The sequence below is a fragment of the Oncorhynchus mykiss genome, chromosome 21, assembly GCF_057628025.1.
Source record: "Oncorhynchus mykiss isolate SJ-2025 chromosome 21, ASM5762802v1, whole genome shotgun sequence".
Classification (NCBI taxonomy): Eukaryota; Metazoa; Chordata; class Actinopteri; order Salmoniformes; family Salmonidae; genus Oncorhynchus; species Oncorhynchus mykiss.
Genome location: NC_143042.1, coordinates 48,659,996 through 48,686,821, shown reverse-complemented (window position 1 = coordinate 48,686,821; position 26,826 = coordinate 48,659,996). Strand labels below are relative to the sequence as shown.

The 26,826-nt window shown below is 43.5% G+C and overlaps 1 protein-coding gene across 5 annotated transcripts in view; it reads right to left on the bottom strand.

The window, feature by feature from the left end:
* LOC110500891 (actin filament-associated protein 1) overlaps positions 1 to 23,490 on the bottom strand; it is a 141,183-nt gene extending 117,693 nt beyond the window's left edge. For 3 of the 5 annotated variants that reach the window (XM_090214880.1, XM_090214878.1, XM_090214883.1), the window contains exon 1: positions 23,345 to 23,470. In XM_090214880.1, the coding sequence (XP_090071006.1) occupies positions 23,345 to 23,363 (19 nt within the window). In that variant the 5' untranslated portion in view covers positions 23,364 to 23,470. Of the gene's footprint in view, positions 1 to 23,344 lie in introns of all 5 variants that reach the window. The other 2 variants (XM_090214882.1, XM_036958234.2) reach the window with 2 other exon arrangements.
* Positions 23,491 to 26,826: the final 3,336 nt, after the last annotated feature.

The following is a 26,826-nucleotide window of genomic DNA, read 5'->3' as shown; positions in this document are numbered from 1 at the left end:
GCTGCTAATGAGAACCTTGACGACCGTGTACCTAGCTGGTGGAGCTTTGGGTGGGGATTCCCCACCCAGGCAGTGGGTCTAGGATGTGACAATGGTTCATAAAATCTCTAAATTTCTGCCCATTGTTCTGCACGGTCTTGCAGGCCTTCTCATACAGCTGCAACTGTATATGCATTTGTAAATCAGGACTTTTCTTGAGTTGGGCTCTGGGATGGTGCAACTGTTGAGAATGTGAGCCTATGGTTGTGTGGGGGGAACGGGTTGAGTGTGTATGAGTGTGTGGGTGTATGTGCGTATCCCACAACTGTTGTGAAGGAGTAAAAGATGTTAGGGACAATAGAGGATGATTCACAACAATTGTTTGCTAATATAGTAATTGCTTGTAATAATGTAATTTTGGTAATGGCGAGACTGGTGAGGTAAAATCCTTTTCATAAAATTGCCTACATTACTACAAATATTAATAGCTAATTATGGAAAATAAGGAACAGGATTCTTAAAATATATACAGTATATATATTGATATATATGTATACAAATGGAGGTGAGAGTGATGGAAATGCATTTGGCAGTTAATCTACTTCTGTTCTGTAAATGGCACTGTGTGCTCTTTTCCAAGGATGGATCCCAGTCTTTTCAGGGCTCTGGGATACGGGGGGGGGTGGGGGGGGGGCCTGCCGGGTGGTCTGTCGGGCATTGGGATGACAACCCAACTCGGGATGAGGAGGGCTTTTAGCAGGTGGAATAGTGGAGACCAATTGGAGGTTTACTTAGTAGCAATGCAAATATCATGGTACAGTTATATAGACACTCAATCATCATGTTACTTTTACAAACATATTTTGATAAATAGAATTGAAAGTTGTCTCATTATGATATGTGGTGAAATAAGTATAGCCAGTTTTAGTTGTAATGGCCTAGCAGATAATAAGAAAAGACAATCAGTATTTACCTGGCTAAAAGAGAAGGAATATAATATATATTGTTTACAGGAAACTCATTCAACAATTTTAGATAAACTTTTGTGGAAAAGGGACTGGGGGGGGGGGCGAAATATACTTCTCCCATGGGCAAAGAAATTCAAAAGGGGTGATGGTTTTTAATTAACAGTAATTTTGATCCAAATGTGCAAATTGTCCAAACAGATCATCAAGGTAGATGGATTATTTGAAATATGTTATTGGACAATAAACAGATATGGCTTATTAACCTATACGGTCTGAATAATGATGATCCAAGCTTCTTTGAAAATATATATAAGAATGTATCAACTCTACAAGCAACACTAGACTCTATTATCATGGTGGGAGACTTTAATACGGTCTTAAATACCTCTATGGACTGGAAAGGAAATCACACTATAAACTATCACCCCCAGGCACTTAAGGAAATCATGAATGTCATGGATATATTGGAATTAGTGGATATATGGTGACTTAAATACCCTGACCTAGTGAGATATACATGGAGGAGGTTTAATATCCTGACCTAGTGAGATATACATGGAGGAGGTTTAATATCCTGACCTAGTGAGATATACATGGAGGAGGTTTAATACCCTGACCTAGTGAGAGATACATGGAGGAGGTTTAATATCCTGACCTAGTGAGATATACATGGAGGAGGTTTAATATCCTGACCTAGTGAGATATACATGGAGGAGGTTTAATATCCTGACCTAGTGAGATATACATGGAGGAGGTTAAATACCCTGACCTAGTGAGAGATACATGGAGGAGGTTTAATATCCTGACCTAGTGAGATATACATGGAGGAGGTTTAATACCCTGACCTAGTGAGAGATACATGGAGGAGGTTTAATATCCTGACCTAGTGAGATTTACATGGAGGAGGTTTAATATCCTGACCTAGTGAGATATACATGGAGGAGGTTTAATACCCTGACCTAGTGAGATATACATGGAGGAGGTTTAATACCCTGACCTAGTGAGATATACATGGAGGAGGTTTAATATCCTGACCTAGTGAGATATACAGTGCCTTGCGAAAGTATTTGGCCCCCTTGAACTTTGCGACCTTTTGCCACATTTCAGGCTTCAAACAAAAAGATATAAAACTTTATATATATATATATATAAAAAATGTGTGAAGAATCAACAACAAGTGGGACACAATCATGAAGTGGAATGACATTTATTGGATATTTCAAACTTTTTTAACAAATCAAAAACTGAAAAATTGGGCGTGCAAAATTATTCAGCCCCCTTAAGTTAATACTTTGTAGCGCCACCTTTTGCTGCGATTACAGCTGTAAGTCGCTTGGGGTATGTCTCTATCAGTTTTGCACATCGAGAGACTGAAATTTTTTCCCATTCCACCTTGCAAAACAGCTCGAGCTCAGTGAGGTTGGATGGAGAACATTTGTGAACAGCAGTTTTCAGTTCTTTCCACAGATTCTCGATTGGATTGAGGTCTGGACTTTGACTTGGCCATTCTAACACCTGGATATGTTTATTTTTGAACCATTCCATTGTAGATTTTGCTTTATGTTTTGGATCATTGTCTTGTTGGAAGACAAATCTCCGTCCCAGTCTCAGGTCTTTTGCAGACTCCATCAGGTTTTCTTCCAGAATGGTCCTGTATTTGGCTCCATCCATCTTCCCATCAATTTTAACCATCTTCCCTGTCCCTGCTGAAGAAAAGCAGGCCCAAACCATGATAATGCCACCACCATGTTTGACAGTGGGGATGGTTTGTTCAGGGTGATGAGCTGTGTTGCTTTTACACCAAACATAACGTTTTGCATTGTTGCCAAAAAGTTCAATTTTGGTTTCATCTGACCAGAGCACCTTCTTCCACATGTTTAGTGTGTCTCCCAGGTGGCTTGTGGCAAACTTTAAACTACACTTTTTATGGATATCTTTAAGAAATGGCTTTCTTCTTGCCACTCTTCCATAAAGGCCAGATTTGTGCAATATTCAACTGATTGTTGTCCTATGGACAGAGTCTCCCACCTCAGCTGTAGATCTCTGCAGTTCATCCAGAGTGATCATGGGCCTCTTGGCTGCATCTCTGATCAGTCTTCTCCTTGTATGAGCTGAAAGTTTAGAGGGACGGCCAGGTCTTGGTAGATTTGCAGTGGTCTGATACTCCTTCCATTTCAATATTATCGCTTGCACAGTGCTCCTTGGGATGTTTAAAGCTTGGGAAATCTTTTTGTATCCAAATCCGGCTTTAAACTTCTTCACAACAGTATCTCGGACCTGCCTGGTGTGTTCCTTGTTCTTCATGATGCTCTCTGCGCTTTTAACGGACCTCTGAGACTATCACAGTGCAGGTGCATTTATACGGAGACTTGATTACACACAGGTGGATTGTATTTATCATCATTAGTCATTTAGGTCAACATTGGATCATTCAGAGATCCTCACTGAACTTCTGGAGAGAGTTTGCTGCACTGAAAGTAAAGGGGCTGAATAATTTTGCACGCCCAATTTTTCAGTTTTTGATTTGTTAAAAAAGTTTGAAATATCCAATAAATGTCGTTCCACTTCATGATTGTGTCCCAAATACAGTTTTATATCTTTATGTTTGAAGCCTGAAATGTGGCAAAAGGTCGCAAAGTTCAAGGGGGCCGAATACTTTCGCAAGGCACTGTACATGGAGGAGGTTTAATACCCTGACCTAGTGAGATATACATGGAGGAGGCTTAATCAAGCTAGTCGTCTTGACTACTTTCTTATGCCTTTCTCTCTTCGGCACCAAAGGTTTAAAAAGTGTTGATAGGGGACAGAATGCGGTCGGATCATCACATACTTGGCATGTACAGTGGGGCAAAAAAGTATTTAGTCAGCCACCAATTGTGCAAGTTCTCCCACTCATCATAGGTACACTTCAACTATAACAGACAAAATGAGAAAAAAAATCCAGAAAATCACATTGTAGGATTTTTTTATGAATTTATTTGCAAATTATGGTGGAAAATAAGTATTTGGTCACCTACAAACAAGCAAGATTTCTGGCTCTCACAGAACTGTAACTTCTTCTTTAAGAGGCTCCTCTGTCCTCCACTCGTTACCTGTATTAATGGCACCTGTTTGAAGTTGTTATCAGTATAAAAGACACCTGTCCACAACGTCAAACAGTCACACTCCAAACTCCACTATGGCCAAGACCAAAGAGCTGTCAAAGGACACCAGAAACAAAATTGTAGACCTGCACCAGGCTGGGAAGACTGAATCTGCAATAGGTAAGCAGCTTGGTTTGAAGAAATCAACTGTGGGAGCAATTATTAGGAAATGGAAGACATACAAGACCACTGATAATCTCCATCGATCTGGGGCTCCACGCAAGATCTCACCCCGTGGGGTCAAAATGATCACAAGAACGGTGAGCAAAAATCCCAGAACCACACGGGGGGGACCTAGTGAATGACCTGCAGAGAGCTGGGACCAAAGTAACAAAGCCTACCATCAGTAATACACTATGCTTCCAGGGACTCAAATCCTGCAGTGCCAGACGTGTCCCCCTGCTTAAGCCAGTACATGTCCAGGCACGTCTGAAGTTTGCTAGTGAGCATTTGGATGATCCAGAAGAAGATTGGGAGAATGTCATACGGTCAGATGAAACCAAAATATAACTTTTTGGTAAAAACTCAACTCGTCATATTTGGAGGACAAAGAATGCTGAGTTGCATCCAAAGAACACCATACCCACTGTGAAGCATGGGGGTGGAAACATCATGCTTTGGAGCTGTTTTTCTGCAAAGGGACCAGGACGACTGATCCGTGTAAAGGAAAGAATGAATCGTGAGATTTTCCATCAAGGACAATGATCCCAAACACACCGCCCGGGCAACGAAGGAGTGGCTTCGTAAGAAGCATTTCAAGGTCCTGGAGTGGCCTAGCCAGTCTCCAGATCTCAACCCCATAGAAAATCTTTGGAGGGAGTTGAAAGTCCGTGTTGCCCAGCAACAGCCACAAAACATCACTGCTCTAGAGGAGATCTGCATGGAGGAATGGGCCAAAAAACCAGCAACAGTGTGTGAAAACCTTGTGAAGACTTACAGAAAACGTTTGACCTCTGTCATTGCCAACAAAGGGTATATAACAAAGTATTGAGATAAACTTTTGTTATTGACCAAATACATATTTATGTACGTCTATATAGGTATGTGTATGTATATATGTGTATATGTATGTGTATATGTATGCATATGTATTTACTGAAAAAAATATACAGGGGATTGGAAATGATGCAGACAATTACATTGATGGAAGCAACAATCTTTCCACAATATTAAGCTGATCCCCCGCCTTAAAAAAAATATGGCAGTCCAGACTCAATGATCCCGCAGTATTACACTAGGGTCTGTTATTAGCGGTAGCCTGTGACATACACATACCGTAATACTCAGAACAACAACGTGGAGATTAGTGTATGACAGAGCTCTAACACAGTACCACTAGGCTCTGTTATTAGTGTATGACAGAGCTCTAACACAGTACCACTAGGGTCTGTTATTAGTGTATGACAGAGCTCTAACACAGTACCACTAGGGTCTGTAATTAGTGTATGACAGAGCTCTAACACAGTACCACTAGGGTCTGTTATTAGTGTATGACAGAGCTCTAACACAGTACCACTAGGGTCTGTTATTAGTGTATGACAGAGCTCTAACACAGTACCACTAGGGTCTGTTATTAGTGTATGACAGAGCTCTAACACAGTACCACTAGGGTCTGTTATTAGTGTATGACAGAGCTCTAACGCAGTACCACTAGGGTCTGTTGTTAGTGTATGACAGAGCTCTAACACAGTACCACTAGGGTCTGTTATTAGTGTATGACAGAGCTCTAACACAGTACCACTAGGGTCTGTTATTAGTGTATGACAGAGCTCTAACACAGTACCACTAGGGTCTGTTGTTAGTGTATGACAGAGCTCTAACACAGTACCACTAGGGTCTGTTATTAGTGTATGACAGAGCTCTAACACAGTACCACTAGGGTCTGTTATTAGTGTATGACAGAGCTCTAACACAGTGCCACTAGGGTCTGTTATTAGTGTATGACAGAGCTCTAACACAGTACCACTAGGGTCTGTTATTAGTGTATGACAGAGCTCTAACACAGTACCACTAGGGTCTGTTATTAGTGTATGACAGAGCTCTAACACAGTACCACTAGGGTCTGTTATTAGTGTATGACAGAGCTCTAACACAGTACCACTAGGGTCTGTTATTAGTGTATGACAGAGCTCTAACACAGTACCACTAGGGTCTGTTATTAGTGTATGACAGAGCTCTAACACAGTACCACTAGGGTCTGTAATTAGTGTATGACAGAGCTCTAACACAGTACCACTAGGGTCTGTAATTAGTGTATGACAGAGCTCTAACACAGTACCACTAGGGTCTGTTATTAGTGTATGACAGAGCTCTAACACAGTACCACTAGGGTCTGTTATTAGTGTATGACAGAGCTCTAACACAGTACCACTAGGGTCTGTAATTAGTGTATGACAGAGCTCTAACACAGTACCACTAGGGTCTGTTATTAGTGTATGACAGAGCTCTAACACAGTACCACTAGGGTCTGTTATTAGTGTATGACAGAGCTCTAACACAGTACCACTAGGGTCTGTTATTAGTGTATGACAGAGCTCTAACACAGTACCACTAGGGTCTGTTATTAGTGTATGACAGAGCTCTAACACAGTACCACTAGGGTCTGTTATTAGTGTATGACAGAGCTCTAACACAGTACCACTAGGGTCTGTTATTAGTGTATGACAGAGCTCTAACACAGTACCACTAGGGTCTGTTATTAGTGTATGACAGCGCTCTAACACAGTACCACTAGGGTCTGTTATTAGTGTATGACAGAGCTCTAACACAGTACCACTAGGGTCTGTTATTAGTGTATGACAGAGCTCTAACACAGTACCACTAGGGTCTGTTATTAGTGTATGACAGAGCTCTAACACAGTGCCACTAGGGTCTGTTATTAGTGTATGACAGAGCTCTAACACAGTACCACTAGGGTCTGTAATTAGTGTATGACAGAGCTCTAACACAGTACCACTAGGGTCTGTAATTAGTGTATGACAGAGCTCTAACACAGTACCACTAGGGTCTGTTATTAGTGTATGACAGCGCTCTAACACAGTACCAAGGGGAGTCTGAGACACAAACACACAATGTTCACACACACCCAGCCGGTGCTTATATTTCCCGTCAGAGGGGGATAGACGGAAAAATAAATTAAGGGGAGGTGCAGACAGCAAGAACCTCCTCCTCTACACCGTTTCTCCTTCACCAGTCCACTCATCCCCCCCGTCTCTTCCTCCTCCCACTACCCTCTCCCCATCTCACGAGTGACTAGTAGCCACTAGAGGTTGACCGATTAATCGGAATGGCCGATTAATTAGGGCCGATTTCAAATTTTCATAACAATCGGAAATCTGTATTTTTGGGCGCCGATTTGCCGATTTAATTGATCCACTCTTGCAACCTTACAGTTAACTAGTCCAACGCAATAACGACCTGCCTCTCTCTCGTTGCACTCCACAAGGAGACTGCCTGTTATGCGAATGCAGTAAGCCAAGGTAAGTTGCCAGCTAGCGTTAAACTTATCTTATAAAAAACAAACAATCATAATCACTAGTTAACTACACATGGTTGACGATATTACTAGATATTATCTAGCGTGTCCTGCGTTGCATATAATCTGACTGAGCATACAAGCATCTAAGTATCTGACTGAGCGGTGGTAGGCAGAAGCAGGCGCATAAACATTCATTCAAACAGCACTTTTGTGCGTTTTGCCAGCAGCTCTTTGTTGTGCATCAAGCATTGCACTGTTTATGACTTCAAGCCTATCAACTCCCGAGATAAGGCTGGTGTAACCGAAGTGAAATGGCTAGCTAGTTAGCGCGCGCTAATAGCGTTTCAAATGTCAGTCGCTCTGAGCCTTCTAGTAATTGTTCCCCTTGCTCTGCATGGGTAACGCTGCTTCGATGGTGCTGTTGTCGTTGTGTTCCTGGTTCGAGCCCAGGGAGGAGCGAGGAGAGGGACGGAAGCTATACTGTTACACTGGCAATACTAAAGTGCGTATAAGAACATCCAATAGTCAAAGGTATATGAAATACAAATGGTATAGAGGGAAATAGTCCTATAATTCCTATAATAACTACAACCTAAAACTTCTTACCTGGGAATATTGAAGACTCATGTTAAAAGGAACCACCAGCTTTCATATGTTCTCATGTTCTGAGCAAGGAACTTAAACGTTAGCTTTCTTACATGGCACATATTGCACTTTTACTTTCTTCTCCAACACTTTGTTTTTGCATTATTTAAACCAAATTGAACCTGTTTCATTATTTATTTGAGGCTAAATTGATTTCATTGATGTATTATATTAAGTTAAAATAAGTGTTCATTCAGTATTGTTGTAATTGTCATTATTACAAATAAATAAATAAACTATTTTTTGGTCCGCCAATAATCGGTATCGGCATTGAAAAATCATATTTAGTCGACCTCTAGTAGCCACACCACCATTCCTGAGCCTCCAACACACTCAACACCTCCTAACCCTAAACACCTGGCAGTCTCTCCCTCTAGCCCTCCCTCTAGCCCTAAACACCTGGCAGTCTCGCCCTCTACCCCTCCCTCTAGCCCTAAACACCTGGCAGTCTCCTGACGTGGCAGTCTCTCCCTCTAGTCCTAAACACCTGGCAGTCTCTCCCTCTAGCCCTCCCTCTAGCCCTAAACACCTGGCAGTCTCTACCTCTAGTCCTCCCTCTAGCCCTAAACACCTGGCAGTCTCCTGACCTGGCAGTCTCTCCCTCTAGCCCTAAACACCTGGCAGTCTCCTGACCTGGCAGTCTCTCCCTCTAGCCCTCCCTCTAGCCCTAAACACCTGGCAGTCTCCTGACCTGGCAGTCTCTCCCTCTACCCCTCCCTCTAGCCCTAAACACCTGGCAGTCTCCTCACCTGGTAGTCTCTTCTTCTAGCCCTAAACACCTGGCAGTCTCTCCCTCTACCCCTCCCTCTAGCCCTAAACACCTGGCAGTCTCCTCACCTGGTAGTCTCTTCTTCTAGCCCTAAACACCTGGCAGTCTCTCCCTCTAGCCCTCCTGTCTCTCTCAATCCAACTTTGTATTTAAAAGTTACTATAGCTTTGTTCTATAACAACCAGCCTTTACTTTACCAGCACAGTAGCACAGAGGATATCTTATTCAACAACTAAGTCCAGCCCAGACCAACACACACAGCCTTACCAAAAACACAGTGTCCAGCCCAGACCTCAAAACACAGCCTTACCAACAACACACACAGCTTTACCAAAAACACAGTGTCCAGCCCAGACCAACACACAGCCTTACCAACAACACACACAGCCTTACCAAAAACACGGTGTCCAGCCCAGACCAACACACAGCCTTACCAACAACACACACAGCCTTACCAATCACAGTGTCCAGCCCAGACCTCAACACACACAGCCTTACCAAACACAGTGTCCAGCCCAGACCTCAACACACACAGCCTTACCAAACACAGTGTCCAGCCCAGACCTCAAAACACAGCCTTACCAACAACACACACAGCCTTACCAAAAACACAGTGTCCAGCCCAGACCAACACACAGCCTTACCAACAACACACACAGCCTTACCAAAAACACAGTGTCCAGCCCAGACCAACACACAGCCTTACCAACAACACACACAGCCTTACCAAAAACACAGTGTCCAGCCCAGACCTCAACACAGACAGCCTTACCAAACACACAGTGTCCAGCCCAGACCTCAACACACACAGCCTTACCAAAAACACAGTGTCCAGCCCAGACCAACACACAGCCTTACCAACAACACACACAGCCTTACCAAAAACACAGTGTCCAGCCCAGACCTCAACACAGACAGCCTTACCAAACACACAGTGTCCAGCCCAGACCTCAACACACACAGCCTTACCAAAAACACAGTGTCCAGCCCAGACCAACACACAGCCTTACCAACAACACACACAGCCTTACCAAAAACACAGTGTCCAGCCCAGACCTCAACACACACAGCCTTACCAAACACAGTGTCCAGCCCAGACCTCAAAACACAGCCTTACCAACAACACACACAGCCTTACCAAAAACACAGTGTCCAGCCCAGACCTCAACACAGACAGCCTTACCAAACACACAGTGTCCAGCCCAGACCTCAACACACACACAGCCTTACCAAACACACAGTGTCCAGCCCAGACCTCAAAACACAGCCTTACCAACAACACACACAGCCTTACCAAAAACACAGTGTCCAGCCCAGACCTCAACACACACAGCCTTACCAAACACACAGTGTCCAGCCCAGACCTCAAAACACAGCCTTACCAAACACAGTGTCTAGCCCAGATCTCAACACACACAGCCTTACCAAACACACAGTGTCCAGCTCAGATTCATTTCCTCTACTAGGATATGAGAAGGACCTCTTCTCAGCCCAGAGAGACCTGTTATTATTGCTTATTACAGATAACAGGCTTCTTTATTAAAAAGCCCAGAGGACGGACCGCTGCACATCAAATAGGGTACAATATCCCTGGCTGAGGCTACACACACACATACACACACACACACTGATTGGAGGAATGTGATGGCTGCGTCCCCTGTCTGGTGTTGACAGTTAGAACTGTGGGCTAGTGTGTGTGTGTGTGTGTGTGTGCGAGAGAGTGTGTGTGCGTGTGTGTGTGTGTGTGTGTGTGTATGTGTGTATGCATGCGCGTGTGTGTGTGTGTGTGTGTGTGTGTGTATGTGTGTATGTGTGCGTGTGTGTGTGTGTGTGTGTGTGTGTGTGTGTGTGTATGTGTGTATGCATGCGTGTGTGTGTGTGTGTGTGTGTGTGTGTGTGTGTATGTGTGTATGCATGCGTGTGTGTGTGTGTGTGTGTGTATGTGTGTATGCATGCGTGTGTGTGTGTGTGTGTGTCAGGGAGACCAGATCACCGTTCAGGGAGTAACGTCAGAGAGACACACAGAGAGACCAGATCACCATTCAGGGAGTAACGTCAGAGAGACCAGATCATCGTTCAGGGAGTAACGTCAGAGAGACACACAGAGAGACCAGATCACCATTCAGGGAGTAACGTCAGAGAGACCAGATCACCATTCAGGGAGTAACGTCAGAGAGACCAGATCATCGTTCAGGGAGTAACGTCAGAGAGACACACAGAGAGACCAGATCACCATTCAGGGAGTAACGTCAGAGAGACCAGATCACCATTCAGGGAGTAACGTCAGAGAGACCAGATCATCGTTCAGGGAGTAACGTCAGAGAGACCAGATCACCGTTCAGGGAGTAACGTCAGGGAGACCAGATCACCATTCAGGGAGTAACGTCAGAGAGACACACAGGGAGACCAGATCACCGTTCAGGGAGTAACGTCAGAGAGACCAGATCACCGTTCAGGGAGTAACGTCAGAGAGACCAGATCACTGTTCAGGGAGTAACGTCAGAGAGACACACAGAGAGACCAGATCACCATTCAGGGAGTAACGTCAGAGAGACCAGATCACCATTCAGGGAGTAACGTCAGAGAGACCAGATCATCGTTCAGGGAGTAACGTCAGAGAGACCAGATCACCGTTCAGGGAGTAACGTCAGGGAGACCAGATCACCATTCAGGGAGTAACGTCAGAGAGACACACAGGGAGACCAGATCACCGTTCAGGGAGTAACGTCAGAGAGACCAGATCACCGTTCAGGGAGTAACGTCAGAGAGACCAGATCACCATTCAGGGAGTAACGTCAGAGAGACCAGATCACCGTTCAGGGAGTAACGTCAGAGACACACACAGGGAGACCAGATCACCGTTCAGGGAGTAACGTCAGAGAGACCAGATCACCGTTCAGGGAGTAACGTCAGAGAGACACACAGGGAGCCCCAGATCACCATTCAGGGAGTAACGTCAGAGAGACCAGATCACCGTTCAGGGAGTAACGTCAGAGAGACCAGATCACCATTCAGGGAGTAACGTCAGAGAGACCAGATCACCGTTCAGGGAGTAACGTCAGAGAGACCAGATCACCGTTCAGGGAGTAACGTCAGAGAGACCAGATCACCATTCAGGGAGTAACGTCAGAGAGACCAGATCACCGTTCAGGGAGTAACGTCAGGGAGACCAGATCACCATTCAGGGAGTAACGTCAGAGAGACACACAGGGAGACCAGATCACCGTTCAGGGAGTAACGTCAGAGAGACCAGATCACTGTTCAGGGAGTAACGTCAGAGAGACCAGATCACCGTTCAGGGAGTAACGTCAGAGAGACCAGATCACTGTTCAGGGAGTAACGTCAGAGAGACCAGATCACTGTTCAGGGAGTAACGTCAGAGAGACCAGATCACTGTTCAGGGAGTAACGTCAGAGAGACACACAGGGAGACCAGATCACTGTTCAGGGAGTAACGTCAGAGAGACACACAGGGAGACCAGATCACTGTTCAGGGAGTAACGTCAGAGAGACCAGATCACTGTTCAGGGAGTAACGTCAGAGAGACCAGATCACCGTTCAGGGAGTAACGTCAGAGAGACCAGATCACCGTTCAGGGAGTAACGTCAGAGAGACCAGATCACTGTTCAGGGAGTAACGTCAGAGAGACCAGATCACTGTTCAGGGAGTAACGTCAGAGAGACCAGATCACCGTTCAGGGAGTAACGTCAGAGAGACCAGATCACTGTTCAGGGAGTAACGTCAGAGAGACCAGATCACCGTTCAGGGAGTAACGTCAGAGAGACCAGATCACTGTTCAGGGAGTAACGTCAGAGAGACCAGATCACTGTTCAGGGAGTAACGTCAGAGAGACACACAGAGAGACCAGATCACCGTTCAGGGAGTAACGTCAGAGAGACACACAGAGAGACCAGATCACCGTTCAGGGAGTAACGTCAGAGAGACACACAGAGAGACCAGATCACCATTCAGGGAGTAACGTCAGGGAGACCAGATCACCGTTCAGGGAGTAACGTCAGAGAGACCAGATCACCGTTCAGGGAGTAACGTCAGAGAGACCAGATCACCGTTCAGGGAGTAACGTCAGAGAGACACACAGAGAGACCAGATCACCATTCAGGGAGTAACGTCAGAGAGACCAGATCACCGTTCAGGGAGTAACGTCAGAGAGACCAGATCACCGTTCAGGGAGTAACGTCAGAGACACACACAGGGAGACCAGATCACCATTCAGGGAGTAACGTCAGAGAGACCAGATCACCGTTCAGGGAGTAACGTCAGAGACACACACAGGGAGACCAGATCACTCCTCCTGTCCTACTGGGAATACTGGGAATACTGGAGAGAAGAGAGGGAGGGACTTCAGCCATTATCTTACAGACACCCTCATTAGAGAGGTAGAAAGGAAGAATGAGAGAGAGAAAGAGAGAGAGACACTATTGGGTCGGATGGAAAGAAAGTAGGAATGAGAGATTTTATGGAGAGACCAGACTCAGAACAAGGTCAGACTGAGAACAAGGTCAGACTGAGAACAAGGTCAGACTGAGAACAAGGTCACGGTTTACGGAAGAATGGTATTATAGAGTGAAGGTGAAAGACAGAGAGGAGGAGGAGCTGGAGAGAGACAAAGAGAGGCTGCTCTGCTCAGTCCTCTGCCCCTTTGTGAGAAGTGGTGTAGAGAGGAATGAAGAAGCCTGCAGCAGTCACCTCATTTCAGACACTGACTCACAGCCCTGTGGTTCCATCTCAAATACCAGGAGTTGGCTGTTGTAGACACACACACACAGGCGGAGAGACAAGCACACACATGAATGCAAACTCACACACACAAACACACAGTCACTCACAGACAAAGTGAAAAGACACACCCCAAAATACATGCCCCACAGTAGACTCTTCAGAGGAGAGAGTCGATCTGATGCCATTTAAATGGAACAACCCCTCTTCAAATAAACCTAGATGCCTCAGTGTGTCTCAGAGACACACTCCTCTCTGAAACGTCCCCTCGATCAACTACAGATTGATCTTGTGATCTGATTAGCAGCTTTTTCTCCTGTTAAAAACGGTTCACGGACAGAGTCAGAGCTATTGAGAACAACTTCCAAACTTAAGCCACCCAAAAAAAACATTTAGACCCATGACTGAATTACAAAGGGCTGTTTTGTGCTGTGTTGGAGAGAAGTGTTTTTTTCGTTCCTCCCTCTGCGGCTTTGAGGTTTCTACTTCTGTCATGTTTTTGTTGCCCTGAGGGGAACAGAGAACCTGGGAAGGAGAGTACCTGTGTGTGTGTGTAGGACGACAGACAGGGCTAACATTGTGATAACACCAGAGGACATTCAGAACTCAGCTGCCAGCCAGGACGGGAGACAGGCTTCCAGTAACCTAGCGCTAACAGGGAAATGATATCGGAGATGTTCAAAACATGTTGTTTTGCCACACGTACAGTACGTGCCTACGTAAAAGTCTAAACAAGAACAGTTCAGTTCAACACACATATCAGATGTCTCAGATATCCTAGAAAAACAGTGAAAACTGTTGCCGAGAGGGCTATCAAATGAAATAGAATGAAGAGACATGGTTGTCTGCTACGGAAAAATGTAATATTCAAAATGACCCCAATGCTAGTTTGATGAACCCGTTGTCATCCCAGGTTGAACTACCAAATCACTTCGGCTCCAGATGCCAGCCTTGTCAGAACGTTGTCGCTTGTACCCCGACTTGAAGCCAAGCAATAAGCAACGCCATGGTACTCACAACGCCATGGTACTCACAACGCCATGGTACTCATAACCACATGGTACTCACAACCACATGGTACTCACAACGCCATGGTACTCACAACGCCATGGTACTCACAACGCCATGGTACTCATAACGCCATGGTTATCATGGTACTCATAACACCATGGTTATCATGGAACTCATAACGCCATGGTTATCATGGTACTCATAACACCATGGTTATCATGGTACTCATAACGCCATGGTACTCATAATGCCATGGTTATCATGGTACTCATAACAACATGGTAGTCATAGAGCAATGGTACTCATAACACCATGGTACTCATAACACCATGGTACTCATAACAACATTGTACTCATAACAACATTGTACTCATAACAACATTGTACTCATAACGCCATGGTTATCATGGTACTCATAACAACATGGTACTCATAACACCATGGTACTCATAACACCATGGTCCTCATAACACCATGGTCCTCATAACACCATGGTACTCATAACAACATGGTAGTCGTAGAGCGATGGTACTCATAACACAAGCACCAGCAAGTACAGAGCGTCAGCCAGGGATGCACTCTCACGAATCACATTTGAACCTCAGATTTTACCTCAGGGATTCAACTCCTGTCACTAGTGGTGATCTTTAAGTCTGAAATATTAGTGGAGTAATGATTCTGAACATGAAATCAAATAGATATCAGTTTCAAATGACTGTAGACAGTGAGATGTGGGCAGAGTGATGGAGGAGCTATGCCTAGATTTACACAGAGTGTACAAAACATTAGAGACACCTGCACTTTCTATGAAATAGACTGAACAGCTGACTCCAGGTGAAAGCTATAATCTCTTGTTGATGTCACTTGTTAAATCCACTTCAATCAGTGTAGATGAAGGGGAGGAGACGGGTTAGAGAAGGATTTCTAAGCCTTGAGACATTTGAGACATGGATTGTGTATGTGTGCCATTCAGAGCGTGAATGTTATTGCGGGTGTAGAGAAATTATTGTGTTTCTAGCTCTAACAGTGCAGTAATACCTAACAATTTCACAACAATACACACAAATCTAAGTGCCTTGGGGTAACTCAATCACAAGCATACACCCCTATGTAGTATGCTCACACACAATATGTTCCCTTCATTAATCTGCCTTCTTACATATGGGGGAGGGTTGTTTTCCTGAAGGCCTCAACTAAAGACTGCAGAGCTCAACAGACTCTGAGGAATTAGAGAGAGAGAGAGAGACTACAGCAAACCACCCTGCGGCACAGTCCACCAGCCTCACTGTATCCAACAGAGACACAGCACAGACAGAGGGAGTCTGGGAAACACTGTCCTCAGACACAGCATGGTACACTCATAACCACCACAGAGAGAGAGAGAAAGAGACAGAGAGAGAAAGTTGGGTTGGAAGGAAATGAAGAGAAAACAGATTGATTTTACAGAATGAGAGAACAAACAGAGAAGCATTGATGGAGAAAGACAGAAGATGCATTGGCTCAGTTCCCCTCCGAGCTAACCCCACCTTTCCCTGCATGACAAGAAACAGAGAACGAAACCCCACTGCGAACATTTAATCAACATTTAATCAACATGGGTGTAGTATTACCCTGTGTGTTGTCATCACTAAAACCAATGGTGATGGTAGGGTATTACTCAACACAGATTAATGGCAGGGGAACAGTATCGTATCTTGGCCGTCGCAGTAGATGTTTGCTCTGTGCGCCCCACGCTGACTCGTGACTACACACCCAGTCCCAGGGGCCAAGATGTCCAATAGTGATCAAATCAAATCAAAGTTTATTTGTCACGTGCGCTGAATACAACAGGTGTAGTAGACCTTACACTGAAATGCTTACTTACAGGCTCTAACCAACAGTTCATTTTTTTTAAGTATTAAGTGAACAATAGGTAAGTAAAGAAATAAAAACAGTAAAAAGACAATGAAAAATAACAGTAGTGAGGCTCTATACAGTAGAGAGGCTACATACAATAGAGAGGCTATATACAGTAGAGAGGCTATATACAGTAGAGAGGTTATATACAGTAGTGAGGCTATATACAATAGAGAGGCTATATACAGTAGAGAGGCTATATACAGTAGAGAGGCTATATACAGTAGAGAGGCTATATACAATAGAGAGGCTCTATACAGTAGAGAGGCTATATACAGTAGAGAGGCTATATACAGTAGAGAGGCTATATACAGTAGAGAGGCTCTATACAGTTGAGAGGCTCTATACAGTAGAGAGGTTATATACAGTAGAGAGGCTATATACAGTAGAGAGGCTATATACAGTAGAGAGGCTATATACAGTAGAGAGGCTATATACAGTTTAGAGGTTATATACAGTAGAGAGGCTATATACAGTAGAGAGGCTGTATACAGTAGAGAGGCTATATACAGTAGAGAGGCTATATACAGTAGAGAGGCTGTATACAGTAGAGAGGCTATATACAGTAGAGAGGCTATATACAGTAGAGAGGCTATATACAGTAGAGAGGTTATATACAGTTTAGAGGTTATATACAGTAGAGAGGTTATATACAGTAGAGAGGCTATATACAGTAGAGAGGCTATATACAGTAGAGAGGTTATATACAGTAGAGAGGCTATATACAGTAGAGAGGTTATATACAGTAGAGAGGCTATATACAGTAGAGAGGTTATATACAGTAGAGAGGCTCTATACAGTAGAGAGGCTATATTCAGAAAAGAGAGGCTATATACAGAAAAGAGAGGCTATATACAGTAGAGAGGCTATATACAGTAGAGAGGCTATATACAGTAGCGAGGCTATATACAGTAGAGAGGCTATATACAGTTTTGAGGTTATATACAGTAGAGAGGCTATATACAGTAGAGAGATTATATACAGTAGAGAGGCTATATACAGTAGAGAGGCTATATACAGTAGAGAGGCTATATACAGTAACGAGGCTATATACAGTAGAGAGGCTATATACAGTAGAGAGGCTATATACAGTAGAGAGGCTATATACAGTAGAGAGGCTATATACAGTAGAGAGGCTATATACAGGCACCGGTTAGTTGGGCTGATTGAGATAGTATGTACATGTAGATATGGTTAAAGGGACTATGCATATATGATAAACAGAGAGTAGCAGCAGCGTAAAAGAGAGGCTGGGCGGGGCACACAATGCAAATAGTCCAGGTAGCCATTTGATTACCTGTTCAGGAGTCTTATGGCTTGGGGGTAAAATCTGTTGAGAAGCCATTTTGTCCTAGACTTGGTGCTCCGGTACCGCTTGCCAGGTGGTAGTAGAGAGAACAGTCTATGACTGGGGTGGCTGGGGACTTGGACAATTTTTAGGGCCTTCCTCTGACACCGCCTGGTATAGAGCTGCTGGATGGCAGGGAGCTTGGCCCCAGTGATGTACTGGGCCGTACGTACTACCCTCTGTAGTGCCTTGCGGTCAGAGGCCGAGCAGTTGCCATACCAGGCAGTGATGCAACCATGCTCTCGATATTGCAGCTGTAGAACCTTGTTAGTTTCCTGAGGGAGAATAGGCTTTGTCGTGCCCTCTTCACGACTGTCTTGAAGTGTTTGGACTATGATAGTTTGTTGGTGATGTGGACACCAAAGAACTTGAAGCTCTCAACCTGCTCCACTGCAGCCCAGTCGATGAAAATGGGGGCGTGCTCGGTCCTCCTTTTCCTGTAGTCCACAATCATCTCCTTAGTCTTGGTTACGTTGAGGGAGAGGTTGTTGTCCTGGCAGCACACGGCCAGGTCTCTGACCTCCTCCCTATAGGCTGTCTCGTCATTGTCGGTGATCAGACCTACCACTGTTGTGTCGTCTGCAAACTTAATAATGATGTTGGAGTCGTGCCTGGCCATGCAGTCATGAGTGAACAGGGAGTACAGGAGGGGACTGAGAACGCACCCCAGAAGGGCCCCAGTATTGAGGATCAGCGTGGCAAATGTGTTACTACCTACCCTCACCACCTGGGGGCGGCCCGTCAGGAAGTCCAGGATCCAGTTGCAGAGGGAGGTGTTTAGTCCCAGGATCCTCAGTTTAGTGATGAGCTTTGAGGGTAGTATGGTGTTGAACGCTGAGCTGTAGTCAATGAATAGCATTCTCAGTGTTGAGTGCAATAGAGATTGCATCATCTGTGGATCTGTTTGGGCGGTATGCAAATTGGAGTGAGTCTAGGGTTTCTGGAATTATGGTGTTGATGTGAGCCATTAGCAGCGCCCACAGCACCGGCATGGTCGGGATATAATGGAACCAGCTGCCAGAAATCTCAATAAATTAGGATTACATTACAACAATCGGTCACGTAGCCAACTGTATCAGGCTTACATACAATTGATTTACAGGGTAGGCTACTGAGGATTGAGAGATATAGCCTTTTAAAATAACAGTCTGCTGCAACATCTGCTGTCACGATGACAAATGAAAATGTCTCTCTAGAAATATCAGATCTACTAAGACTACCACCTGTATCATTACCACACCATTAAGACAACCTATCATTACCACACCATTAAGACTACCACCTGTATCATTACCACACCATTAAGACTACCTATCATTACCACACCATTAAGACTACCTATCATTACCACACCATTAAGACAACCTATCATTACCACACCATTAAGACTACCTATCATTACCACACCATTAAGACTACCTATCATTACCACACCATTAAGACTACCTATCATTACCACACCATTAAGACTACCTATCATTACCACACCATTAAGACTACCACCTGTATCATTACCACACCATTAAGACTACCTATCATTACCACACCATTAAGACTACCTATCATTACCACACCATTAAGACTACCTATCATTACCACACCATTAAGACTACCACCTGTATCATTACCACACCATTAAGACAACCTATCATTACCACACCATTAAGACTACCTATCATTACCACACCATTAAGACTACCTATCATTACCACACCATTAAGACTACCACCTGTATCATTACCACACCATTAAGACTACCTATCACTACCACACCATTAAGACTACCTATCATTACCACACCATTAAGACTACCTATCATTACCACACCATTAAGACTACCTATCATTACCACACCATTAAGACTACCTATCATTACCACACCATTAAGACTACCACCTGTATCATTACCACACCATTAAGACAACCTATCATTACCACACCATTAAGACAACCTATCATTACCACACCATTAAGACTACCTATCATTACCACACCATTAAGACTACCTATCATTACCACACCATTAAGACTACCTATCATTACCACACCATTAAGACTACCTATCATTACCACACCATTAAGACTACCTATCATTACCACACCATTAAGACTACCTATCATTACCACACCATTAAGACTACCACCTGTATCATTACCACACCATTAAGACAAACCTATCATTACCACACCATTAAGACAACCTATCATTACCACACCATTAAGACTACCACCTGTATCATTACCACACCATTAAGACTACCTATCATTACCACACCATTAAGACTACCTATCATTACCACACCATTAAGACTACCTATCATTACCACACCATTAAGACTACCTATCATTACCACACCATTAAGACTACCACCTGTATCATTACCACACCATTAAGACAAACCTATCATTACCACACCATTAAGACAACCTATCATTACCACACCATTAAGACTACCTATCATTACCACACCATTAAGACTACCTATCATTACCACACCATTAAGACTACCACCTGTATCATTACCACACCATTAAGACAACCTATCATTACCACACCATTAAGACTACCTATCATTACCACACCATTAAGACTACCTATCATTACCACACCATTAAGACTACCACCTGTATCATTACCACACCATTAAGACTACCTATCATTACCACACCATTAAGACTACCTATCATTACCACACCATTAAGACTACCACCTGTATCATTACCACACCATTAAGACAAACCTATCATTACCACACCAATAAGACCTGTATCATTACCACACCATTAAGACAACCTATCATTAGCACACCATTAAGACTACCTATCATTACCACACCAATAAGACTACCTATCATTACCACACCATTATGACTACCACCTGTATCATTACCACACCATTAAGACAACCTATCATTACCACACCATTATGACTACCACCTGTATCATTACCACACCATTAAGACAACCTATCATTACCACACCATTATGACTACCACCTGTATCATTACCACACCATTAAGACAACCTATCATTACCACACCATTAAGACTACCTATCATTACCACACCAATAAGACTACCTATCATTACCACACCATTAAGACTACCTATCATTACCACACCAATAAGACTACCTATCATTACCACACCAATAAGACTACCTCAAGTGACTTCCTTTCAAACTGCCCACATTCTTAGTTCAACCTATTGACAGGTGATTGAAGTCAAACCTCAGGTTCAACTCCAAACCATACCACTCCTCACCAGTAGGGGTCCTATTCCAACCTAAGTGACCTGCCACACCTTGGGAAGTTAACCACTGAGGCGCTGCCACTTAATAGCTGCTACTCATTGTGTTTCAATCTGGACATGGGACAAGAAATTTGTCACAGGGGACCTACAGTACGTGTGTGCGCTCCACGTCTTCGACCTCCGTTTTACTGGTTCTGTAACACAGTGTCTTCCAAATGGCACCCTATTCCCTATATAGTGCACTACTTTATACTACAGTCCTATTCCCTGTATAGTGCACTACTTTTGACCAGAGCCATATTCCCTATATAGTGCACTACGTTTGACCAGAGCCCATAGGGAATAGGGTGCCATTATGCGAATCAAACAGTGTTGGCCCAATACTGTGGCTAAAGGGCTAGCAGGATGTGTACAGTAGGATTGCCTTCCATTGTCCATTGTTACAGGGACTGCCTGTCTGGACTGACTGTGGCAGATTGGCTGGGCTTCCATGAAGAGCTGGGGAAATACCCAGCCCCAGGAACACACAGTTAGAGGTAAAAATAAAACACAAAAGCAGTAGAAGTGAAGCTTCCAGGGATACTTTTCCCACCACAACAAGTTCCTCGTGAAAAAACAAGACAGGTCAGCTAAGGTAGAGATGGAGACTAGGTCAAAGGCCCAATGACCAAGTAGGGCTAGACATGCCTATATTAGCCAAGCTATATTAGCCTAGCTATATTAGCCAAGCTATATTAGCCAAGCTATATTAGCCTAGCTATATTAGCCTAGCTATATTAGCCAAGCTATATTAGCCAAGCTATATTAGCCAAGCTAATCTAAAATGCACATTTATGAATGGCTGAAGTCAATGGTAAGTGTGTGCCATTTCCAGTTATTGCTTATCCCTTCAAACGTGTCCCTTCCTAAACAAGTAGTCTGATTAATCCAAACCCAACAGTTTTTCCCGCCCTGTTCCCAACTGGATATGATGAATTGGATTTGTTCTATCATTAAGATGCTTGACCCCCCCTCCTCCTTTTAGTCTCAATCTGCAGCAGGAGCAGGTGTTGCAGGTTACCAGAGCCAGTTGATCCCTTCCAGACCAGGCTAGCCTCACCTGTGACCCTGGGGAAAGTGTACTACCTAAAAGTCAAGATCTCTTTACCAAGACAGCAGTAGTAGGTTACTCCACACATACAGGGAAGAGGCTACATGGATGAAGCTTAATGGATGATGCTTAATGGATGAGGCTACATGGATGAGGCTTAATGGATGATGCTTAATGGATGAGGCTAAATGGATGAGGCTTAATGGATGATGCTATGTGGATGCTTAATAGATGATTCTTAATAGATGATGCTACATGGATGAGGCTTAATGGATGATTCTACATGGATTAGGCTTAATTGATGAGGCTTAATGGATGAGGCTTAATGGATGAAGCTTCGTGGATGAGGCTTAATGGATGATGCTTAATGGATGAGTCTACATGGATGATGCTTCTTGGCACAATTCGCTTCCATCTAATTTCTGTATCAGTTCTGATGAGAGGAAAGAGGGGAGAAAGCAAATGTAACACACCCACTGTGTCCCAGACTGCTGTTGAGGCTGGGAGGTGTCGTGAGAACTATCTCCCTCGAGCCCATTAGCCTATCAATTAATCACGCTGCTGCGTGCTCCTCTGAAGACAGACAGGACCCCCTGTCGGTCTACACCTCGTGGTCCTTTGTGTTGTGCCTTTCCATCCCTCTGTAGCAACCTTGTTGGTTGTATGTTGAATTGATACACATTCGCATGAAACAATATTTGAAACAATATTTGGCACATAACCACTCCATGGAACTCAGCTAAAGTGAAAATATTTGGCCAAAACAAGGAAATAACGAACAAGGACACCGAAAGCAATTGTTGTGATAATACATTTGACAATTAAACAACACCCTTTTTTTCCTCAAATACAAATGCTACACCCGTCAAGGTGATAGCATGCTACTGTATCGATACATACCAGTAACGTACATTGTTACAAGCCTGCTCGTTGTCGTCTAAAAACAATGCACAATTTCTTACAACAAAGTGCAAGAGTAGTATAACAATGACTTAAAGTAGGATACCAGACGTAAACCAAAAAGTCGTACCTTTCCCGTTTTTGTCCATGTCGCGGAGATAACTCCTGGGTGTGTACTTCTCCTGTGTTCTTCCCCGTGACAATAGAAAAGCACGTCCGCGCCTCTCCTCCAAGCGCTCCTTGCTTCCTTTCGGTGTGTGATGGGACAGACGCCGATTCTAGCTGTCAAGAAACACAGGGGACCAGATGGACACAGATAGTAGCCAATCACAGTCGTAGCTTACATGGGCTTGCCCAATCACAGCGAATAATATAAGGGGTCTTTGGTCATTTATTTTTAAATATCTATACTAGTTAGTGCCTTTGAGAACGCGGACCACTATCAGCATCAAGGTACAGTAGTAATACAGAATGGAGGTATTCTCAACCTACTGTCTGGTTTACTCGGCAGGCCATATGAAACCATTATGAATCAAATGACAACAATGATTCATAGAATGATTCACTCCCTCTCATCAGCACCTGTTTCAACATAATGTATTCACTCCGTAGGAAAATGATTCAGTAGCAAGACTCTCCGTCCCGGACAGATGTGTACCAGAGCAACACATGAGAAAACTTCAGATAAAATTAAATATTTATTTACAAGACCTACTTCTAATGTCCTGTTCTAATTCAGTTTTGAGACAGACTAAACGGGTATCAACCAATAAGGATGTTGTATCCTTGTCTGTCTGGAACGACTAGTTTCCTCACACCACACTGAAGAGTAGACTATCACGTAAAAACGTAGCTACTCTCAATTGATACTACTGTGACACGTTAGTTTGTCTGAGAACAACACAAAATAGATTTCAGTGACAGCTCAGACAACCATCCAAACAGTCAGCATTCTGGTATTCCAATTGCAGCCGTTTTTAACTCAATATCAAATAATTTATGGGTAACAATGAAGTACCTTAATGTGATTGTTTTCCATAATAATTGCACACAACAAAAAAACGCTTCTTAGCAAAGACTAATTTCTCAAGCAATAATTTAGCTAGGGACTGTCTAGGAGTGGTCTGAGTAGGTAGGGGAACACTGATAACCAGCCATTATTGGCAGAGAAGTTTGGAACTCTCTTTCTTAATGGTCTATTAACTAATTTAATCGTCTGATGACATCACCAGGGAGGCCAAAATTCCATCCCATCAAAACAGGCAGACATTTCAGATGGACTTTTCAAGCAGCTCTTACACTAAAAGGGCATGATCATCATTTCCACAATATTATTCCAACCTCATAGTATGAAAATATATATAAAGAAGAGGAAAATCCCGTTTTTTGACTGCACTGGGCCTTTAAGTTACCATAAAAACACAGAACATGGCAAAAGAAATGGTACTGAATGAAACCTTTATTTAAAGATGGACATCAGTATTTCTTGCAAACCAGCGAAGTAAAATAAGAAAAAAAAACTCAACAAAAGCTAAACAAAAGGCTTAGTTACAGTGTAATAATCATTTCAACCCATTTGGCCATCCTCTTTATCGTCAGCCACTGAGCCACAACTCCGCTGAACAAAAATGTAAACGCAACATGTAAATTGTTGGTCCCATGTTTCATGAGCTGAAATAAAAGATCTGAGAAATGTTCCATAATGTTCCAAAAGCTTTTTTTCCCTCTCTAAAATTGAGCACAAATTTGTTTACATCCTTGTTGGTGCGCATTTCTCCTTTGCCAAGATCATCCATCCACCTGACAGGTGTGGAATATCAAGAAGCTGATAAAACGGCATGATCATTACACAGATGCACCTTGTGCTGGGGACAATAAAAGGCCACTCTAAAATGTGCAGTTTTGTCACACAACACAGATGTCACAACACAGTTTTGAGGGAGTGTGCAATTGGCAGGAATGTCCAGTTGTTGAATGTTAATTTCGCTACCATAAGCCGCCTCCAACGTCATATTAGAGAATTTGGCAGTACATCCAACTGGCCTCAAAACCGCAGACCACATGTAACCACGTCACCCCAGGACCTCCACATCCAGCTTCTGTACCTGTGTGATCGTCTGACGGGGTGCTGAGGAGTATTTCTGTTGGTAATAAAGCCCTTTTGTGGGGGAAAAACTCATTCTGATTGGGTGGGCCTGGCTCCCAGTGGGTGGGTCTATGCCCTCCTGGGCCCACCCATGGCTGCAACCCTGCCCAGTCATGTGAAATCCATGGATTAGGGCCTAATGAATTTATTTCAATTGACTGATTTCCTTCTATGAACTGTAACTCAGTAAAATCTTTGAAATTGTTGCATGTTGCGTTTATATTTGTGTTCAGTATACATAAAATCACAGCATATGGTATCCATTGGTTACACAGTTCTTTGTATGTCCACACCATATAATTAGGAATTAGAATACTTATTTAGTAAGATCTTAATGGTTTACACAGACAATGCAAAATAAACGATGACAGAACCAAATTCATTTGAACATATTCTTCATTTTGCAAAACACCAACGCCAACGTCCTTCTAATTGTGGCTTGGAGAGAGGAGGCTTTGGGTTAAACTGAGCCATTAAGTTAAAAGAAGGAATCAAATCCTATTTGATAAAGACTAATCATTCCATAACATTTGGGTCAATGCAATATTAAAAAAGGGACATTCTACAACAATAAAAAGTAGCCTGTGGCACTTTTCTGCGACTGTTGTGGCACAATGGGTACACCGGTATACAGTACGGTATTCCTAAATACCTTTAATTACAATCAAACAAGCAAAAACATGGGTAGTCACTCATTGACAAGATGTTAAGTCATATTATGTATCTATATTAAAGGCAGAACAACAATAAATCCGGTTGCATCTATGGGCAGCTGATGTCCTGTACTGTAAAGTTGTGAATCCAACACTATATTGACCTAGATGTGAGGGAGACTCGCTGCTGTTTACGCCGCGTGGAAGGCCTGTTTGTCTAAAGACATGATGAAACGGGCTCTGGTTGTGCAATCTGGCCTAGCTTGAACTATCTGGTCTATCTGAGCTCTGCTGATCTGGCCTGAACTTGCCCCTAAGACACTGACTGATCTACGGACAGTTTTGCATTTCCCCCCTAATGGTTAAGGTTAGGATTTGGAGAATTAAATCCGATCCTAGATCTGTATCTAAGGGCAAGTTCGGAGCTCAGACCTGGCTGGATATGTGGTCCTTAGTTTCGGCCTTCCAGGGAACACTATGGTTTCCACAGCTGTTTCAAATGAGACAACAAACACAGTCTTTCCCAACAGCCCTCCATGGTGGGAAAACCCTTCTCACCATTGATAACGTTACATCAACATTCTTTCAATGTTACAATAATGTTGCAACGGTGAGCCACTTTGCCAGAGGGTCAACAAACCCCAAAGGTAATTAGACTTTTAACCAATCAGAGTCTGGTTTGAACTGTATTCATGGTAATATGCCATCTAGCTGACACTTTTATCCAATCAGAGTCTGGTTTGAACTGTATTCATGGTAATATGCCATCTAGCTGACACTTTTATCCAATCAGAGTCTGGTTTGAACTGTATT